Below are 18,415 nucleotides of genomic sequence, written 5' to 3'. Positions count from 1 at the left end.
CAGTGTTGCCTATAGACAAACTGTCACAGTCACGCCTATTTCTCTCAGCTCACAGCCCCCTCTCTCTCTTACCACACTCTCCCTCTCTCACCTAATCAGCCTCATGCAGTGCACCTGTCTGCCACGCCCACCTCATCAGCACAATCACTCTCACCTGCTCACTCTGCTGCACTACTCACCTCAGTATTTAAACCCCAGTCTCACACACACTCACTGCCAGATCGCTCTCCGCATTATGCCAGACCTTCCAGCGTTATTCCCCGGACTGATTTCCCGTTGCCGACCCTGCTTGTTTGGACTTCTCCGCCTTGCCTCTGCCCCGGTTAACCGACTCAGCCTTCCGTCCCAGACCACGGTATTTGCCTTTGCTCTGTGGTATATTTTCAGGTCTTGCACAATACAGCGAAGGCCCCAAGTGTCTTTGTCTTATATAGAAGCAGATGTGCAGCATACCAGGGGCTGAAGGGTAGATGTGTAGAATGACGGAGCCCCATACATGGTCTTGACTTAAGCCCAAATGTGTAGAATGACGGAGCCCCATACATGGTCTTGACTTCAGCCCTAATGTTGAATAACATGTACCCTATATAAGGAGGTGCGAGAGCCCGAAAGGCAGGGCTTTCAGATTCGACTCGAGACCTCCGGGCGCTCTAGACGTCCGTCATGACATGTGTTGCTTGTTTGTAATAAACTTTATTATACCAGCAAGAACAGTGTCCGCGGAGCATCCTTCCTCATCACTTCAACAGCACTGTCGCATGAAAGATACGACAAATTTGGCGTCACGAACAGGATCGGAGGTGGCCTCGCGGTTTTCTGCTACAACTTCACATACGGTGAGCTCACTCGATTGAATGCTGGTCATAAATTGGGGCTGTTATGTGGAGTTGCTTGGTCACACTGTAAATTAAGAACCTTCTTGTTATGGACATGTCCTGTTGATTTGATGTTTAAAGTGAGGCTCCGTGCTAAATTTAATGTAAAAAGGGGGAATGAATAGAGAGAAGATAAAAAGTGAAGAAAAGAAGTATGAGAAATACAAGGAATAGTTTAGAATAGCTTCATGGTAACGATAAGGTGTGCTAAACAGTATCGTGCAAGATTAATGAAGAGGGGCCCTCAACTTCTTAACGGTAAGACACATGCATATTAGCCACTGCGTAACGATGGCTCTGACATAGTCCGGAATTAAGTTAGAAAGACAAAATTGGGGAAACCTGGATCCAGGTAATTTGAATAAATAAATGTAAAGAGTGATAAGAGACAGATAAGGAAATAAAGGAAATGATCATATGACTGAGCCGCAAAATCGGATAGGATAGAGCCCTCAAGTGTAGGAGCATGTAGTATGGGCCGAGTAAAACCTGGAACGACATCTTATGGTCAGTTTAATAACTGGAGAGTGTAGAATCACAATTTGATTGACTGTTACCACTCTGACATTTGCTGACGAACGGTGTCTGATGCAGCCTCTCATCGAATATCTACATCTCAGAGGTAGCATAAATTTTATGAGAAAAAGTAAGGAAATAGCGGCAATAAGCATGCTGTATGAATGAAGGGATCTAAAACTGATGAAGAGAATGAGTGTGTGTGTTTACTTTGGGATGAGAAGAAACTGGGGAGAATGGGTGTGCGTAGGAGTGCTGAATGTGTGTGTGTGTGTGTGAAACTTGGCTGCTGATGTGTTCCAGCTGTGTGCCATAAAATGCATAGGAAGAGAATAGATGTGTTAAAGTTAAAAGAAAGAAAAAACACATTATGATTGAATAAACATATATAGGTGGTGATTTGAGAACGGGACATTTAATAATTTGTAAGGATAGATATGTGGCCCGATGTATGGTATAAAACCATGAGCTTCTTTTTAGAAGGGACGTAATATAATAAATGAGCTGTTAAATGCACAATGAACTTCGTTTAAGAAGGGTAGCGTTTGAAACCCCCCCTCACTCGTCTCAAAATTTCCTCTAGATGGAGGTCGGAATGTGGGGGTGTGAAGGCGTTCGGTGACACTTTCTTGGGAGATACAGAGAATTCCTTTGCCGTTTGGTCCAGTTGGTGTTCACTAAATGCTACAATGTTTAGGTAGGGGTTTAATTTAGGAATAAAATTTATGAAGGTGTTTAGACGGAAGTGGTATAACGAACGCCGTGAAGGACCGTTTGAAGTAGTTCGCAGTACTGGAACCGCGGTCCAGGTTAAAGGGTCTCCCACGTGGTATCATTTATCACATTGTGTCAAAGCGCCAAGTGAAGAGGCGCCACATTCACCGATCCAAGATGTTGAAGGCTCAAGAGAGCCCGAAGACAATGTGGAAGAACACACACCAGAGAGGGAGATGCATGAAAATCCCCAGAGTCAGAATTCAGAAGGAGAGATCGTCCAAGTTGTGGACAATGTTGATGTTTCTGTACATGTTCCTGATGATGCCAGAAATGTCTCGGCAGTTGATGGACAGGAAAGAAGATTTAGAGACATTGTCTTTCAACATGTCCCAGACCCAGCAGGACCTATTTCAGTTGCCTGCAAAGCGCCAGAGATATCAAAGGGCGGTGACTCCGCTGCAGGACAACCCAGGGATCCAGTTAGACAAAGGAGCCCGAGACCAGTTAGGAGAAGAGTCAAACCAAACCGTTACTAGAACCAGGGTTGAAGCAACCTTGGGGGAGTCAGTTCGGCTTCCATGTCAGTGTACAGAAGAAAATAGTGGTAAAGGGAAACTCAGAGTTCAGTGGGAAGATGGCCATGGTAAGATCTTAGATCTGTCAGAGACATTACCATTAGGGAAATATACATTACTTAATGACAAAAGGAGAGTGAAGGTTGAGGGAGACTGTAGTCTCTATGTACATAAGCCTCAACAGGAAGATCAGGGTGATTACAGGTGTTCTTTTTACGATCGACATATTGGAAGTGAGCGGTCCGAGTTAGGATTTAGAGTTCGCGTAGTGTCTCTAGTGATACTAGGGGGGAATAAGAGTATAGACTTCCAAGATGTTGGGGAAACAAGAGAATTGACAACGATGACATCAACTCTCCAGACGAAAGCTGGGAAAATGGAAGAGAAATCTACTCTTTCAATGGCAAAAGCCATTGAAAGTATAAATGCATCACATGTAACTACAAGGGCGCCTCAGGTGGTATCTATAACGTCACCTACTTTGAGTACTGTGATCAGTTAGGTTAGAAGGAACAGGTTACCTTCCTTGTCAATGTGGGAGATGGAACAGTGGTGGTAACTTGCCTCCCAAATGGGAGAATAGTCGTGGTGAAGATTTGTTGTTGACAAGACCTGAAGATGACATTGTGCCTCGTGATCAAAGGAAGTATATTTTGTTTAACGAGATGAGGTGGAAGAAAAGTGAAGATGATTGTTCCCTTGTCCTGCGTAACGTTACTCGGGAAGACGAAGGAGAATACATGTGTACTTATGTAGAACCGGAGTTTAAATTTGTTCCATATCAAAATTATTGGATCGAAGGTCGTGTAACTCGTAGAGTGTCACTCCTGATAAGAGATTTGGGGCCTATTGGAGTTTCTACGAATACTAAAGGGGTTCAGAAACAATTTACTACAGTAACTACTCCAAAGGTGATTAGTACACAGATGAAGCTTGTTACGTTAGTTCCAGAAACAACTAAGAATGTTCATACACCTACTCAGGCTACTACTCTAGCTATGACTCCAAAGGGGATGAATGCTACAACAGTGACGACATCTGTGGCATCTACGACATTTGTAAATATAACGCAGACATCTAATATGACATCTTGGACATTTAAGGATGTGATTAATGCAACCCAGAAGCTAATGTCAAAAATAGAGCCTAGCGTGAACAGCAGTAATGACATTGTTGAAGTTGGAGAACAGAGGATAGAAGAGAGGTATGTAGAGTCATCTATGACAGCTCAGAGGACTATGTCAAACGTAGATAATAACTTTGTTGACTCTGATCAGACACCAGAGTACATGATGGATCGATACCATACAGTACAAAAGAGAGACACTAAATGGAAGGCATTTGGGTTTGATCCTTCAGTGTTACAAATCGCAGACCCTTGGGCAGGTAGGAACTTATGGTTCCAGCAAGTAACCCACTCCGTAAGATCGGTTGTGAAAACGGATGGTCCATGTCTGGTGAAAGTCCTATCGCCGAACTCATGGCCTTCGATTTTAGAGACTATACCAGAACCACTAACCACTAGGTGTCAAGGTTATGCATTATCATGGCTGTTGTATCACCAGCAGTCAGCAGGAGATATACTGATGTCTTGGTCAGTGCATCTGTTTAGGCCTAGATTTACTTGTTCTTGGTTGATGGAATTATCATATGTAAATTTACTTGATCAGCATGAAGATATCAGAACAGCGTTCCCTGATATAATGGAGGTGACAGCAGTGGGAGCTACCAGCTGTTTTTGTTCAAATACAACTTATGATGGGTCGGGAACGTTTATGGGGTTATCAGATTGTGATAAATATATGATGGACTTGGGTAAAATGGAACATGGGAATAGTAATGATTCGTATGAAGCATCTTTTCAGGTACCACAACACAAAAAGAAGACAATTTTAAGGGTACATAACCAGATATTGCCGGGGAATGTGACTATAGGAAATTTCAAGGATATTTGGTGGGTCTGTGGTAACAAGGCATACATATTTCTACCATATGGGTGGACAGGATGCTGTTATATGGCACTGTTGAAACTTCCATATGAGGTTCTTACTATCCAGAAGGGAGTAGGGCCAGATGGGGTCCAATCTGATGTCGCTTCAAGTAGTAGGAAGAAACGTGAGTTGGCACAGTTCCACAATTTGGAATCTTACCATTGGAGAATAAGTATAGGAGAGAAGTGGGGTATAGGATTACTTCCATGGTATGGGGTGACATTCTTGGCAGATCACATCGACAACATTACCTACACCTTGCAGGGCTTTGCGAACGAAACCATAAGAGATTTTGAATATTTGTCAAACACTCAGAGAAGCCACAGACTGACGTTGCTAAAACATGACATGGCTCTTGACTATATTTTGGCCAAACAAGGGGGCCTTTGTATGACTTTGAACTTAACAGGGTCGGCTTGCTATACGTTGATTCCTGATAGTTCTGATAATATGACTAGTGTCATAGAGGCATTGAAGCTCATAAGAGATGCGTTTGGCCCGTCAGAAGACGCGGGATGGTCTGCAAATGCTTGGTTGCAGGATAAATTGGGGCCACTAGGAGCAGTGTTAGTTCAGGTTTTGGTAGCGCTCGTTCTGTCGTTGTGTGTGATGTTTTGTTTTTGTACGCTGTTGTTGACCTTTGCAAAGGCTATGATAATTAGATGGGTTGGAGTTGTGCTGCCCGGCGATCAAACTCTGATGCCATTATTACACGAAGCTGACACGGATGAGGATGACGCGATAAAGATCGAATTGGTGGAGGAATATCCATTTTGAATATCTCATGATTATAATCCTATTATTTACCTCTGTTATTGCTTGCGTAGTTTGTAGTGTTGATTTTGTTTTGCTCTTTCGAGACTTTGTTTAGTCTCGAAGGGGGGGTATGGAAACAAATGAACAATATGATTAATGGACAATATGATTTATAATTTCACATTTTTACATTTTTACTTATAGAAGTGTTCTTATTCTGTGTTTGATGTTTTAATTTGTATCTGTTCTGTATGCAAAAGATACTGGTTTTCTTTTCTTTCATTCTAGAACATATTGGGGGAAGACCACTGTGAGGGTGGTGGATTGTCAGGGACTCCGATGGGCTGAATGGATTCAGACACTTCAAACATGAAAATACGAATGGTCTGAAGGACTCTGAACGTGGACTGGCGATACAACATCCAGATTCAAGACGTCATCGACACTACACCTGAGTCAAGGCTGCTGAGAAACTGCAGCGTTATACAGTCTTATGTCTTCTCTTAGATGTTACATTAGTATTATTAAAAATGAATTTTCTTCTTTGTGTATTAAATGCTTGGGAAATGATGGTTTCTAAATATAATGGGACCTCGGATGTTTTCTTTTTCTCGTTTAGGGACAGTGGGGTAGGCAGGAAAAGGTCCATAGAAAGGTGCGATGGGTCGACCAGCCTGACTTTGGACATTGTTTTGTTTTGATTTACTGAGAGTTCCATATGTATTTGCTTAAGTCATTCCCTTACACAAATTGCTAAAATTCCTCATTTCAGTGTTATGGAGTACTGCGTATGGTCGCCTTGGCAGAGGGACCGTGAGAGAATTTTTCTGTCTACATTGTTTAATGGATATTTCAAGAAAGATTAGCTGCCTGACAGGTTTTTCACTCTCACTTTTATACTCCGTACAGTTGCTTTAATGTTAAAAAGGACGGGTTGTTAATTTTGTCATGATTATACACCTGTATGTCTCTTCTTTTATTTTTTCGAGACTTTGTGTAAGTCTCGAAGGGGGGAATATGTCGGTTGTCCCCCCGTGGAGAGGAACTATGACATCGGGAATTGCGAATTATTAGCCATGAAGCTGGCTTTGGAGGAATGGCGTCACTGGCTGGAGGGGACCAAAACTCTGTTTCTGGTTTGGACCGACCACAAGAACCTTGAATACATCCGCACGGCCAAGAGACTGAATTCACGACAGGCCCGGTGGTCGCTGTTCTTCACAAGGTTCAATTTCACCCTCTCATATCGCCCCGGGTCCCGCAACGTCAAGCCTGACGCTCTCTCCCATCAGTTCCAGGAGGAGGAGCAACCTACCTCAGGGCCCTGCGCCATTCTTCCAGACTCCTGCCAAGTCGCGGTCCTGACTTGGGAGATTGAGAGGTCAGTGACGGCCGCAACCGAAGGCCAACCCGGCCCCAGCGCCTGCCCTCAGAATCGCCTGTTTGTCCCTCAAGATCTTCGGTCTGACGTTCTCCAGTGGGCTCACTCCTCCAAACTCACCTGCCATCCGGGCATCCAGCGAACCCAAGACGTCCTGCGACAACGCTTCTGGTGGTCCTCACTCCCCGAAGACACCAAGGAGTTTAACGCCTGCCCGACCTGCAACCAGCACAAGTCTTCACACCAAGCCCCGGCGGGCCTCCTGCATCCTCTTCCTGTACCCCACAGGCCATGGTCACACATCTCCCTGGATTTCGTCACCGGGTTGCCCACATCTGAAGGCAACACCACCATCCTGACGGTGGTCGATCGTTCGTGGTCCCAACAGCTGTTGTGGGTGGAGTACGCGCATAACACCCTGACCAGTTCCGCCACCGCCACTGGAGAAGGAGGTTTCCTGCCCTTCGGTCCAGACCTTCATCCGCCGTTGCCAACAGACCTGGACGAGAGCCAGAACAGCCCTGCTTCGGTCCGCTAACCGCTACTCAAAGGCGGCCAACCGACACCGCACTCCAGCCCCCGTCTATCAAGTAGGGGATAAGGTGTGGCTGTCGACCCGGGACCTACCCCTTCGGGTAGAATCAAAGAAGCTGGGTCCTAAATTCATCGGTCCGTTCGAGGTCGAAAGGGTCATCAACCCGGCGGCAATAAGACTCAAGCTTCCCAGGTCCATGCGCATCCATCCCACGTTCCATGTCTCCAAGGTGAAACCAGTCCGGGAGAGCCCCTTGATGCCAGCTGCTCCTCCTCCTCCGCCTCCTCGTCTCATCGAAGGAGGACCTGTCTACGCCATCCATCGCCTGCTTCGCTCTCGCCGCTGGGGTCGGGGCATTCAATACCTGGTGGACTGGGAAGGATACGGTTCTGAGGAGAGGTCGTGGGTCCCTGCTCGTCACATTTATGACCATCGATTCATCGCAGACTTCCATCGACAGCACCCGGACCAGCCCTCCAGGACAAAGACCCCGGCCAGAAACATCCAGGAGGCCCCCGAGTCAGACAGTGAGGCTTCGTCGTCCGGGGCCGAGGAACCCTTCCTCCAGACCCCTCCACCCACCCGACTGAAGATCCGGACTCTGCGGCCTCGGAGGAGTACTAAACCCCAGTCTCACACACACTCACTGCCAGATCGTTCTCCGCATTATGCCAGACCTTCCAGCGTTATTCCCCGGACTGATTTCCAGTTGCCGACCCCGCTTGTTTGGACTTCTCCGCCTTGCCTCTGCCCCGGTAACTGACTCAGCCTTCCGTCCCAGACCACGGTATTTGCCTTTGCTCCTTTTGGTTTTTGTCTGCCTGCTCCGCTGACGGATCAGCGCTCTCTAGAGTGGAATATAACTCGTGAGTTATCTCCTGCCTGTCTACCTGCTGTTTGTTCCGCTTTGAATAAAGCTCCTGAACATTACTCTGTCTCCTGGTCGTACTGCACTTGGGTCCACACACCACCCGTTACAATAATGATTTAATTTTGCTGCCTCCTCATGATAACGCCAGGTAAAGCAACAAAACAAAAGTCCTGATCTGAACATCAGAAAAATTTGCCTAATCATCTTTAGATGTTCCTCCTGTCAGACATCAGCAGTGGGTATACTAAATTAACCATATATATATATATATATATATATATATATAATTCTCTATGATATTCCACAGGACACCTACATAGTCAGTCTGTTTCAACAGCTGACTGACGACAACCTTTGGTTCTCTTAATTGATCCCATCCATCACAATGTGCTTGTGTATTTTAAAGCATTTCAAAAGGGCAATCAATAGCATTCGCTTTGTCTGCTTCTATCAGGGGATACTCGGAGAGGCTGCAGCACCACTTAACTAAATTAAAAATCTCCCATTAAGCAGCAATATTTCATCTCCATTCATAGCCACCTCCTTGGTGATTCTCAGTTGCAGTGTATAATACACAGTAATACTGTTATAATGGATAGAATGGATATGCTTCTGTTACTGCGGCTATTTTCAAAAGCAGAACACATATTTCTTAAGTTCTTTTGCAGCCATAAAGCCACATCCCCATTTTCTCACCTTGTTAGTGCATTACTCCAACTTAAAAAACATCCCTGCTACTTCATAACAGTACAATAAAAATGACTCGTCAGAGCATCTTCAATCTTTCAGAAGAAAAAGTCACCTTAAATACTCTGAGCTCATCGTACTGCAGAAAAAACATGTGCTGTATATCATTAGATTTGTCACAGCGTTTGGGGTTATTCGTATCAGTATCTTACCTGGACCAGCAGAGTGATGGGGCCACTCTTGTCCACCTCCAAGATCTCTCCGTTCTTGGTCCCCACCAGGATGTGGCCATGGCCCAGAGATATGGCACGTATTGAGGGGTTGTCTTCCAAGAGTAACCCTGAAGAGTCAATGAATTATAGAGCATTCTTCATCTCAGCTTAAAAGGTTGAATGTTTTAACTGGTTTTGCATTGGATGGCTGTATTTCATCTCTAGAAACTAGAACAAATGATCCAAGGACAGTAGAGTACAACTGAGAACGGGATGACTTGTTTACCTTTAGAGCCTGGTGCTAAAACCGCTCGCTTGATGGCGTAGGTCTTGAGGCATCTCTCGAACGTGTCGTCCCACAGAGCTACTATACCATCCTTTCCTCCAGTCACAAATCCCTACACGGACAATATATTAGTACATTTAAAGCTGCAATGATATCCAACTAGATGAACATGTATGCTCTATATAAAAAGAGATGGATAGACAAAAACGGAGACAGACAGAAAAATATACTTCATAATTGATTATATTCTATAAACTGATCAATGAAAGAGCCCTTTTTCCCTGTGGTACCTTTTCTAGAGCGTGCACACTGAAAACAGGGCCGTCATGCGCCTTGACAGTCTTCATCAGGAACATGTCCCTCCAAATGCAAATGTCCCCCGTGCATGTGCCTGAAAACACCATCTCCTCCGACCAGCCGTACACAGCGCACATCATCGTCTCCGTCTTCCCCATGTTTCCCTTGCGCCCAATTAGACCACCACCTGAAAGGGAAGCTCACAGTGTCACGTGTCACAGCTAAGCCAGAGTTGTGCTTGTTAGAGTGTATGCTCAAGAAAAAAAAAAAGACAGGAGTCTTACCAGCCTTATGCCAAAACTTCATGTGTTTCACACCAGCTGTAATGAGCTTGTCGGGTAGGTAGGGATTTATTTTGACAACGAATATCTTGTCCTTGCTTCCCCTGAAAATCAATAACAGCACAGAAAATGCACTTAGGAAAAACTTGAATTAATTGATGCATTCACACACTTCCATAGACTGTACCAGGCAGCAACCTCCGGGTTCGAAGTGAAGCCAACGTGGAAGGGCCTTAAATTAGAATTTTCCCTACTGACCTTCAGGGGGCAACTCCTATGGTTGCAAAAAGAAGTCTAAGTATATAAAAGTCAATGAGGAATTTGACAAGTCGTGACCACAGTGCATCCCGTCTGGACGTTGTCCATGTTTTTCTCTTATAACTTTACAACGTTCACAGTGAGTTTTCAGTTGTAGAGGATTTTATTTCTTTATTTTTATCCCTTCACAATTTTTTTCTTGTGTTGTGCTAGTTGTATTATATTATTTATACATTCTATACATGTTTCATATTTTGTAGAGTCTCACTCTGAGAGAGCTGTCTTTTCTTTATTATGTTAAAAACACAATGAAACTATTGTAGTATTGACCAAAAACACCCTTTTGGCTCCTTTTGTAATCCCAAACACACAAGAGAAAGAATTTGATTGCATTGCACAATATGATCATTGAGGATCAGTCATTGGTCCTGTCTATGTGATGGACCATACCTGACACTTTTAAGTTCTCTAATAGTTGCCCTTTGTGCTAACAACCACTCCTCCGCTCCCAGCTGAAGACTACAAGGTGGCAGTGTACAAGCTAGGCTCCATCAGGCCCCTTTTCCTTCCTCACTGCATTGCCCACCAGGGTCTGTGAAGGAGACTTGTGTAGTTCTAAACTGTCCCTGAGCTGCAGTGAGAACCTGGCACGAAACACGCAGGAGAGCAACCTGCAATGCATTGCTCAAAACTAGCCAGGGGCAGTTCCAGTGGAGTAGATACTAAACATGATCATCAAGTAGGACAAGCAACAAAGCAAAAGCAAAGATATTTAAAGATACGGATGTTTTCCAGTGAGATACTTCTGGTTCTGTGGGTTTCCAGGTTATATCATTTGATATGCCGTGAAATTGAAAATGATATGTTCTGAACAAATTTGCACCTCTCATGCTTTGCAGCAATTCAGGTCTAATAAGATTATCATCTTGCATCGAATGTACAAGCCGGTGTGTGTCCCATATCTGGTCGCATGTATCATTTACATCCTATGCACAGAGCGATCATTTGCATCATTGTCTCTGGTGGTATAGGAAGTCTGTCACATCTAAGCTCAGGATTATGTCGCCTTGGAAACTCCTTAAGTAAGTCTAACTTTTTATTTGATGTACTTTTAAAGATGCAGAGTTTTATATCTTTACTGTTCAATTTGTTTGCAATTAGGACAAACTCGTATGATGTGGATATTACATTTCAATTATTATACTTTTTACTGATTGATTGTCCTGCAAGTTTGACAAGGAAACAATTTTGTATTGATTCCTTGTCAAACTAAAATCTGACATATTAAACACCCAAACTTTCCAGGATGAGCCAATGGAAATTAAATTATGGATCTGTAGATGGGGCCTTGGGGCAAACTCCTACTCCATTTTGACTCTGTCAAGGTTAAGTGTTGCAGTGGAGCCGCCTTGTAATCTAAAAGGTAATTCCCCTTCTTTCCTCCATTCATCACGGTGTCAGCTCTGCACAGCAAAGTGGCTTCAATTAAACCCTCATCCATAAATGTCCATATTTAAACTAAAATCACTCAAACAATCTTTGAGATTAACAGGAAGGTTTTTCAAATCTTTTTGGATGTGGGGACTGCAAAGGCTGCGTGTTGAAAGGCTGTACACACAGTGATATAGCTGTACTAACCGCATGGCAGAGAGCTTCTCCCCCTTCCTCCAGTCCCACAGCACAATGGTGTGATTGTCGTCCAGACCCACCGAGGCCAGCCGTTTGCCATCCGCTGTGGAGGGAAAACCAAAACCATTCAGTACAGCATATACAGAGATAGCTCCTGCTTGGTTCAGTGAAGATTGGCTCTTGTTAGAAACATGAAAGCAGCCCAGGGGGTTTGATCTACGGCAGGTGATTCACTGACACTGACAAACAGATCACCACGCTGTCTCTGTCTACAGCCAATTAAGGGAAGCGAAATGAACAGCTCTACCTTGGTGCCGTCAGACTGCTGAGACTAAAAGAGAGCAGAAAATTGTCTTTTTTCAGTGTTGCTTGTAAAGTGGGTGTCTTGTGATTTTTTTTTTTCTGTTTCTTTATTGTGTGAAAGAGGTTTAAGCTCCCTTGTGAAAGCAGGATGTCTGGAAGAATTTGCAAAAAAAAAAAAGTATATTATTTTGAATCTGTGTGGACAGGAGAACTAAATGCAGTCTGAGAAAAGCAGCATTGAGTTACCTGAAAAGTCGAGAGCGCACACTCCGAGCTGGTGGAAACCCCTCAACACAGACATGGGTTTTAACGTTTCTGTGTCCCATATGTGGATGGAGGAATCTCTGCCGACCTGGACAAACATCATCCAAAGTATGTACACAATACTTAATTCAACCCATTTACACAAGAGCATTTTGAGTCTTATATGGCAAAGAATCTCTCTCAGCTCATTTCTGAGGAGCCAAGATCAAAACTAAAAGAAATGTTGAATATTTTATGTTAGAAGTGCTGGCAGCTACTTGGCCTGTTGCTACAAAGTCCTTGAGGGGGTGGATAGCCAGACAGAGGATGTCATCATCATGGCCCATGTAGAAACGTTGGGTATTCTGCTGTCTGTTGTACACGACCCCAATGGCAGCTACATGGTAGACTATCTCCCCGGTCTGGGTGTAGAACAGGTTGCTTCTGCAATCATAACCCCTGTAGCTGCACACAAAAAAATGAGAAAAATATTATATGAAGGACTTAATTGCAAGGGGAAATATCTTGCCTAATTGAAATCCATCTTCCATAACAGCCTTTCCAAAGTTATCTGTGATGATGTTACACAGTAAACCTACCCATGAATGAAGTGCAGCTTCACTCCACTCCCCGGTGCTCGCTCTCTCTTCTTCATGGCCGTCGCTCGATGCTTCTCTTTGCACTGCTCTTTGAGCTGAGGTAGATCTTCTTTATAAACCTGGATGAACATAGAAAAGTCTGTACCTTCTCTGTTCAATAACTAATACAACTTTCAGGGAGCCCTGTTCAAAAGGGGAACATGTTTGATATAATCACAAACCTGTCGTCGATACGTAAGCTGAGTCTCCTGCTCGATTTCTGAGTCCATCTCGGGAACGTCTGACTGATCAGAGTCCGACTCTTCACTGTTAGAGTCTGCCAAGGTCTCTGCGGGCAGAAACAAGGCTGCATCACGCCTCATCTGTAAAATCCTTCCCTTCCTCTAAATCAACAAATATCCCACTGGAAACAGAGTGACAAATACCTGCATTCTGTTTCGGTAAAAGTGTGGGCGTATCATGTAATAATCCTGTGACATCTCCTATTTATCAGGCAGTTGTGCTTCACAGTGACATCGCTCAAGACAAATGTATAAAAATGCTGATGCAGCATAGTGAAGCCGTGCCAAGACAAGGCAATAAGCAGAACTGGCAGCTAAGGGCGGCTACTCACAAGATCCATTAGGAAAATTAAAAGGAAAGGCAGTTAGTATGTGCTTTAATTTCACAAAGCACAGCTGCGCTCTGTCTCTGAAAAAAATATGACTTGGGAATGACAATGCAATTATACTTTCCAAGCTTCACTCACTTTTATTGGATTTGTCTTTATTAATGAGATCGACGTTCCATTGCAGAGAACGTATAGAACTTGTAGTTCATGAGAAAAAAGTACACGAAGGGAACAATCTAGTGCATTGCTCTCTGGTGGTTTAGCACATTAACTTTAGAAGGCTGGTGGGAGCAGTATAGTACATTATGTAACAGCCAGCCATTCTTACAACCCCTAAAATGTAACTAAGAAACAAGGTGGAAAAAAAGAAAAGGAATAATTTGATGTTTTACAGAGTCACATGAGAAGATGCTCCCACTCATGTCTGTGAGTTAAATATGTGGTGTACATGTTTGTGTTTGTGTCAATAAGTGAGCTTTAGCAGTGTTGGTAGGCATATTTTCCTAAGTCCCAGTAGACATTAAACTTTCCATCAGGGTCCCTGTTGGTCACCTCCTTCCACTCAGCCTAATTTGATAATATTTTGTTGGCAGGAGCTACTGATTTTTGCGAAATTAGTAATATCAGTAATGCAAGTCACTGGTCTCTATACAAAGCTACATTCAAATGTAACAATGTAATATTCCTAATTGGATTGATCAGAAGGTACAATTTTAATCTTATCTTTTGGGAAAATACAATAATAAGGGTATCGTCTTACCTTGTGGCGCTATATGCACAGCCTCTTTAGACTTTCTTTCAGGAACAAACTTCCACTGGAACACTGAGTGATCAGCACCACCAATAGTTATGACCCACTGGTAGTCATGTGACCATCTGGCATTGGTTATGTGGGCTGAATGACCTAAATACTTTTTAAATTTTGCACCTAAAATCAAGAGGAAACAGCATATATATCAGTAACACAGTAGATAACTTAACTTTTCCTAATTATTAAACAATTGAGTCCTCTTTACCTTTTTTTACACATGGATATCGTAAAAGTTTGACTAATCCGTAGTCGTCTGCTGTTACTAAGACTTGATTGTTGAAGTTGGCGTCCACAGAGTTAATGTCATTGATGTCTGAGTACTTGGGCCATATTCCATTAACCTCTGGGCCCAACACACACGTCCATGAAGCCCATTGTACCAGTTTCAGCTCTTCCCTGTTGGTCACCTCCTTCCCACCTCAACAGAAGACAGAAACATCCAATCTTACAAAGAAGCTATGTGACTGAATCACATCAAAGCAACTTTTTGGGGCTTTTCAGTCGCCAGTGTTTGACATTGAACTTTATTCAAACAGTTTTAATTTACTTGGCATCCTGTAGAAGAGCCTCCTGCCACTGCCGTCATTGATCTGCAGGTGCTTGCTGTCGGTGGACCAATCCATGTGTGTAATGAAGCTGTTGGAGCCGATGCACTCGCCCACTTTCTTGTACCTCTGCACCACACCATAGATGTCCACTGAATTATCATTAGAGCCAACAGCCAAGTGGGCCCCATCGGCGGAATACTTCAACTCATGGATGGCTTCCTTCCTGTCCTTGATGTGGACCACCTCTGTCATGTCTCTGGAGGGAAGCAGAGAAATGAACCCAAAATGATGAACCTCTTCATCATAGCAACCATTGCAGAGGATCAAAATTGGGCCAAATGGGGCCTTTGAATTGTTTTACCCACCTGACTCTGAGAACGGTGAAGGAGCCATCCTTCATTCCCAGCGCCAGGTGAATGCCATCAGTGCTCACTGCTGCACAGCGGATAGGCTCCTCCATGTTACAGCGAGCTATCAGTGCATGATCTATAAGACTCCATATCCTTTAGACACAGAGGAGTAGGACAAATGAAGAAGCAAAGCAGTGATGGGATATTATAGTTATACAACCATGGCAGTGATGCGTGTGGTGTCTGTCCTTTAATGCGTTTGTCTTTTAACAGCATACTGACAGTTGCAATGGCTTCATTGTTGTAGCTTTAGTTAACTAAGAGTTAATAAAAGGTATCAAAATGTATTGGCGCTGCTATCTTGGGCCAGGAATAGTTAATCACAAAACGATCAAGGAAAGTGTGACAGTCTTAGTAACTATAGATACTAAATTAACAGAAATTCATTTTACAAAATAAGTTATTTGAACACCATTGTAATGTGACAGCAGCCTCACCTGACTGATCGATCATCACTTCCTGTCATGGCCAGAGGCTTGGTGGGGTGGACAGCTAGAGCCCACAGCTCTCCTTCACAGTGACCCTGCATGATGAGGAAGGGCTTGGTGCGGTCGTGGACCACCACCTCGAAGATCTCACTGTCTTGCGTGCCCACCAGGATGTGATCTCCCCGCCAGCACACGCTGCGCACAGACAGCCCTGTCAAAAAAACACACACATGCACTTAAAAATCATGAAAAGAAATTGAAAAAAGCATGTTAACATGAAAGCAGACGGACGTTTGCGAATGCTTAAACAGTAATTATAAGATAACACGACAGGGATAATAAAGACAGAAGGTGCAAATAACCATCTGCAGACTACCTAAGACGGAGATTTAACGGGAAAATACAACGACAGCACATGTTGTCAAGCCAATCTGCCAACTGACTCTGGGTTATACAGCCAGAAGAGGATGCAGGAAGCATGAGCCCTATACATATGTGAACATGACATCTGCATACAGTGTAAAGCTGCAACAGAGCTTGGACTTACTAACAACAAGAGGAACAGCAGAACAAACAGACCGACATGGTTATCAACTCTGTCTGCAATCATACTACCCACCTCTGCTATTTTCACTTCTAGCTACTGTTAGGTCCAAGATTATTAATAAAAGAGATGGAGAAGATAGAAAAGAAGAAGGAAAATGTTAGTAAGGAGATAAGAAATTGCATGAAGAGTGTTTTTTTTAGTAGATTTACAAAATTCTTCCAGTGCCTTAGAAGACCACAGTTTGGCCTGCAACCTTTATGTACTCAGATTAAAGGAAAAGTGAGGCAGCTTGACATCACCTTTATACCCTTGGTCGGTTTCCCTGAGATCAATGACAGTAATTGGTTTGAAGTTGAGATCCCACAGCCGGACGCAGCCATCTCGGCCCCCGGTGGCAAAGCCCTCCTCACAGACATTCATGCTGAAAATCCCTGACTGGAGGAAATGACAGGCTGTCAGTGAGGATCTGCACAATAAATAAGCAACGACAGAAGAAGCCCCAGCTACAGACCTCCCTGTTTACCAAGGCTTTCACAAATTACAAACCTGCTACAGTGGCCTCAAGATAACACCAAACTAGGTAACACTACGTGTCATATCTTTTATTTTTTTACTGGAAAGCTCTACTGATGACTTCTTTTGGCTAAAAGTCTCTTTATACACAGGGAGGCACATTGTTAAATCCTCAGTGAGACATTTGCTGGTACAAAAAGCAGCAATGAACATGTACTGTAGTTATAATCCCCTCCCCCATCCTCCCATCCACCCATCCCCTCACCCAGCTGTTGATCTCATAGATATCATTTAATCCTGTGGAGCAAAAGGCTGATCCTTTTCTACTGAGCAGAATCAAATGAAGCCACCATGCATGGCTTTGACCGTGGTTAAGTTTACCAGATTTACTGTGAGCCTTTTGTATTTGGTGCAGCAGGGTACAGAATCAAGGCCCACAAACAACTCACCCCATGAGCTCCTTGCACCGTCCTCATCAGATTGATCCCTTTCCACACGTAGATGTCGCCATTCAAGGCACCTGAATATGTGACCTCGTCCTTGGCGCAGGCGAGGCAGAGGATGGTTTGGAGATCCCCCGTTTTGCCAAAAACACCACGTTTGGGTGTGAGAGCATTACCGCATAAGCTCCAAAACTGCAAACACAAACAGAGAGTGAAAGAGTGGCTGATAATCCCCCCTGTACTCCTGTCTTGAAAACCCAAACGGACAATTATGGAACATTTGGATACAACAGAATGAAAACAATCAAGTAATTTATTGTTCGACAGCTGCACACAGAGCAACCTCATTAAAAACACACACACACACGCACACACATCCAGAGAGACCTTGAAGGAAAGCAAAGTCAAATCTGAATGCCTCCCCTCCTCTTCATGTGATACTGGGGAGTCTTTCTGGGGGTCAGTGTTGCTACCACCTGATCAGCATGCACAGACACAGACACACACATGACTCATTATTTATGAACAAGGTCATTGGGATGCACTGACACGGCCTCGTCTGAGGGGCTAAATCCATCAAAAGGAATAGGAGAGAGTGGAAGAGAGACGCTCCGTCTGCATGGAGATGAGATCAGAGGGAGGAAGCTCGAGGAGGGCGTCTCGTGCTGAGAAACGGCAGTTGCAACATGAAACGGTGACAAACTCATCACCGTCAAGCAGCAGCAATAGAACATTTTCCTGCACAATACCTGACATCTGGTTCATTGCAAAAACAAAAAATGTAAAACTAAAATAACCTTGAACCAGGATGATTCTGCTATGAAAAAACAGGCATTGTAGGTGGGTGCTTTAGAGAACACAATGACTGGGGCTTGATGATCCCCAACAGTGACAGCCTGTCACACCCTCACTAACAACAATTCTCCTGACAGATAGGGCCGCCGTGTGCTAACAGGAGGGATCGATTATCAGAGACGGGCATCAAAGCCTCAGACACAACGCTGCAATCAAACATCTGAAACTTGTACGCACCTCATCAGAACAGGTCTTTCCTAATTCTGAGCTTCTAACTGAGCTCTGAGTGAGTATTTGC

General features: G+C 44.0%; 1 protein-coding gene across 4 annotated transcripts in view; it reads right to left on the bottom strand.

Annotated features, from left to right (window-relative positions):
• The window catches only part of eml5 (EMAP like 5), a 39,951-nt gene that overhangs the window by 10,319 nt on the left and 11,217 nt on the right, over positions 1-18,415 (bottom strand). For all 4 annotated transcript variants that reach the window (XM_054613332.1, XM_054613331.1, XM_054613330.1 and 1 more), the window contains exons 5-20: positions 17,329-17,514; positions 16,666-16,801; positions 15,829-16,030; positions 15,347-15,484; positions 14,981-15,237; positions 14,639-14,851; positions 14,383-14,550; positions 13,234-13,340; positions 13,013-13,131; positions 12,692-12,878; positions 12,417-12,522; positions 11,877-11,970; positions 9,984-10,084; positions 9,693-9,886; positions 9,403-9,514; positions 9,117-9,244 (exon numbers count right to left, since the gene is read on the bottom strand). In XM_054613332.1, the coding sequence (XP_054469307.1) occupies positions 9,117-9,244; positions 9,403-9,514; positions 9,693-9,886; positions 9,984-10,084; positions 11,877-11,970; positions 12,417-12,522; positions 12,692-12,878; positions 13,013-13,131; positions 13,234-13,340; positions 14,383-14,550; positions 14,639-14,851; positions 14,981-15,237; positions 15,347-15,484; positions 15,829-16,030; positions 16,666-16,801; positions 17,329-17,514 (2,448 nt within the window). The remainder of the gene's footprint in view (positions 1-9,116; positions 9,245-9,402; positions 9,515-9,692; positions 9,887-9,983; positions 10,085-11,876; positions 11,971-12,416; positions 12,523-12,691; positions 12,879-13,012; positions 13,132-13,233; positions 13,341-14,382; positions 14,551-14,638; positions 14,852-14,980; positions 15,238-15,346; positions 15,485-15,828; positions 16,031-16,665; positions 16,802-17,328; positions 17,515-18,415) is intronic.

Source organism: Anoplopoma fimbria, chromosome 15, assembly GCF_027596085.1.
Source record: "Anoplopoma fimbria isolate UVic2021 breed Golden Eagle Sablefish chromosome 15, Afim_UVic_2022, whole genome shotgun sequence".
Classification (NCBI taxonomy): Eukaryota; Metazoa; Chordata; class Actinopteri; order Perciformes; family Anoplopomatidae; genus Anoplopoma; species Anoplopoma fimbria.
Note: the sequence above shows the minus strand (reverse complement) of the source record. Positions and strands in the feature narration are given on the sequence as shown.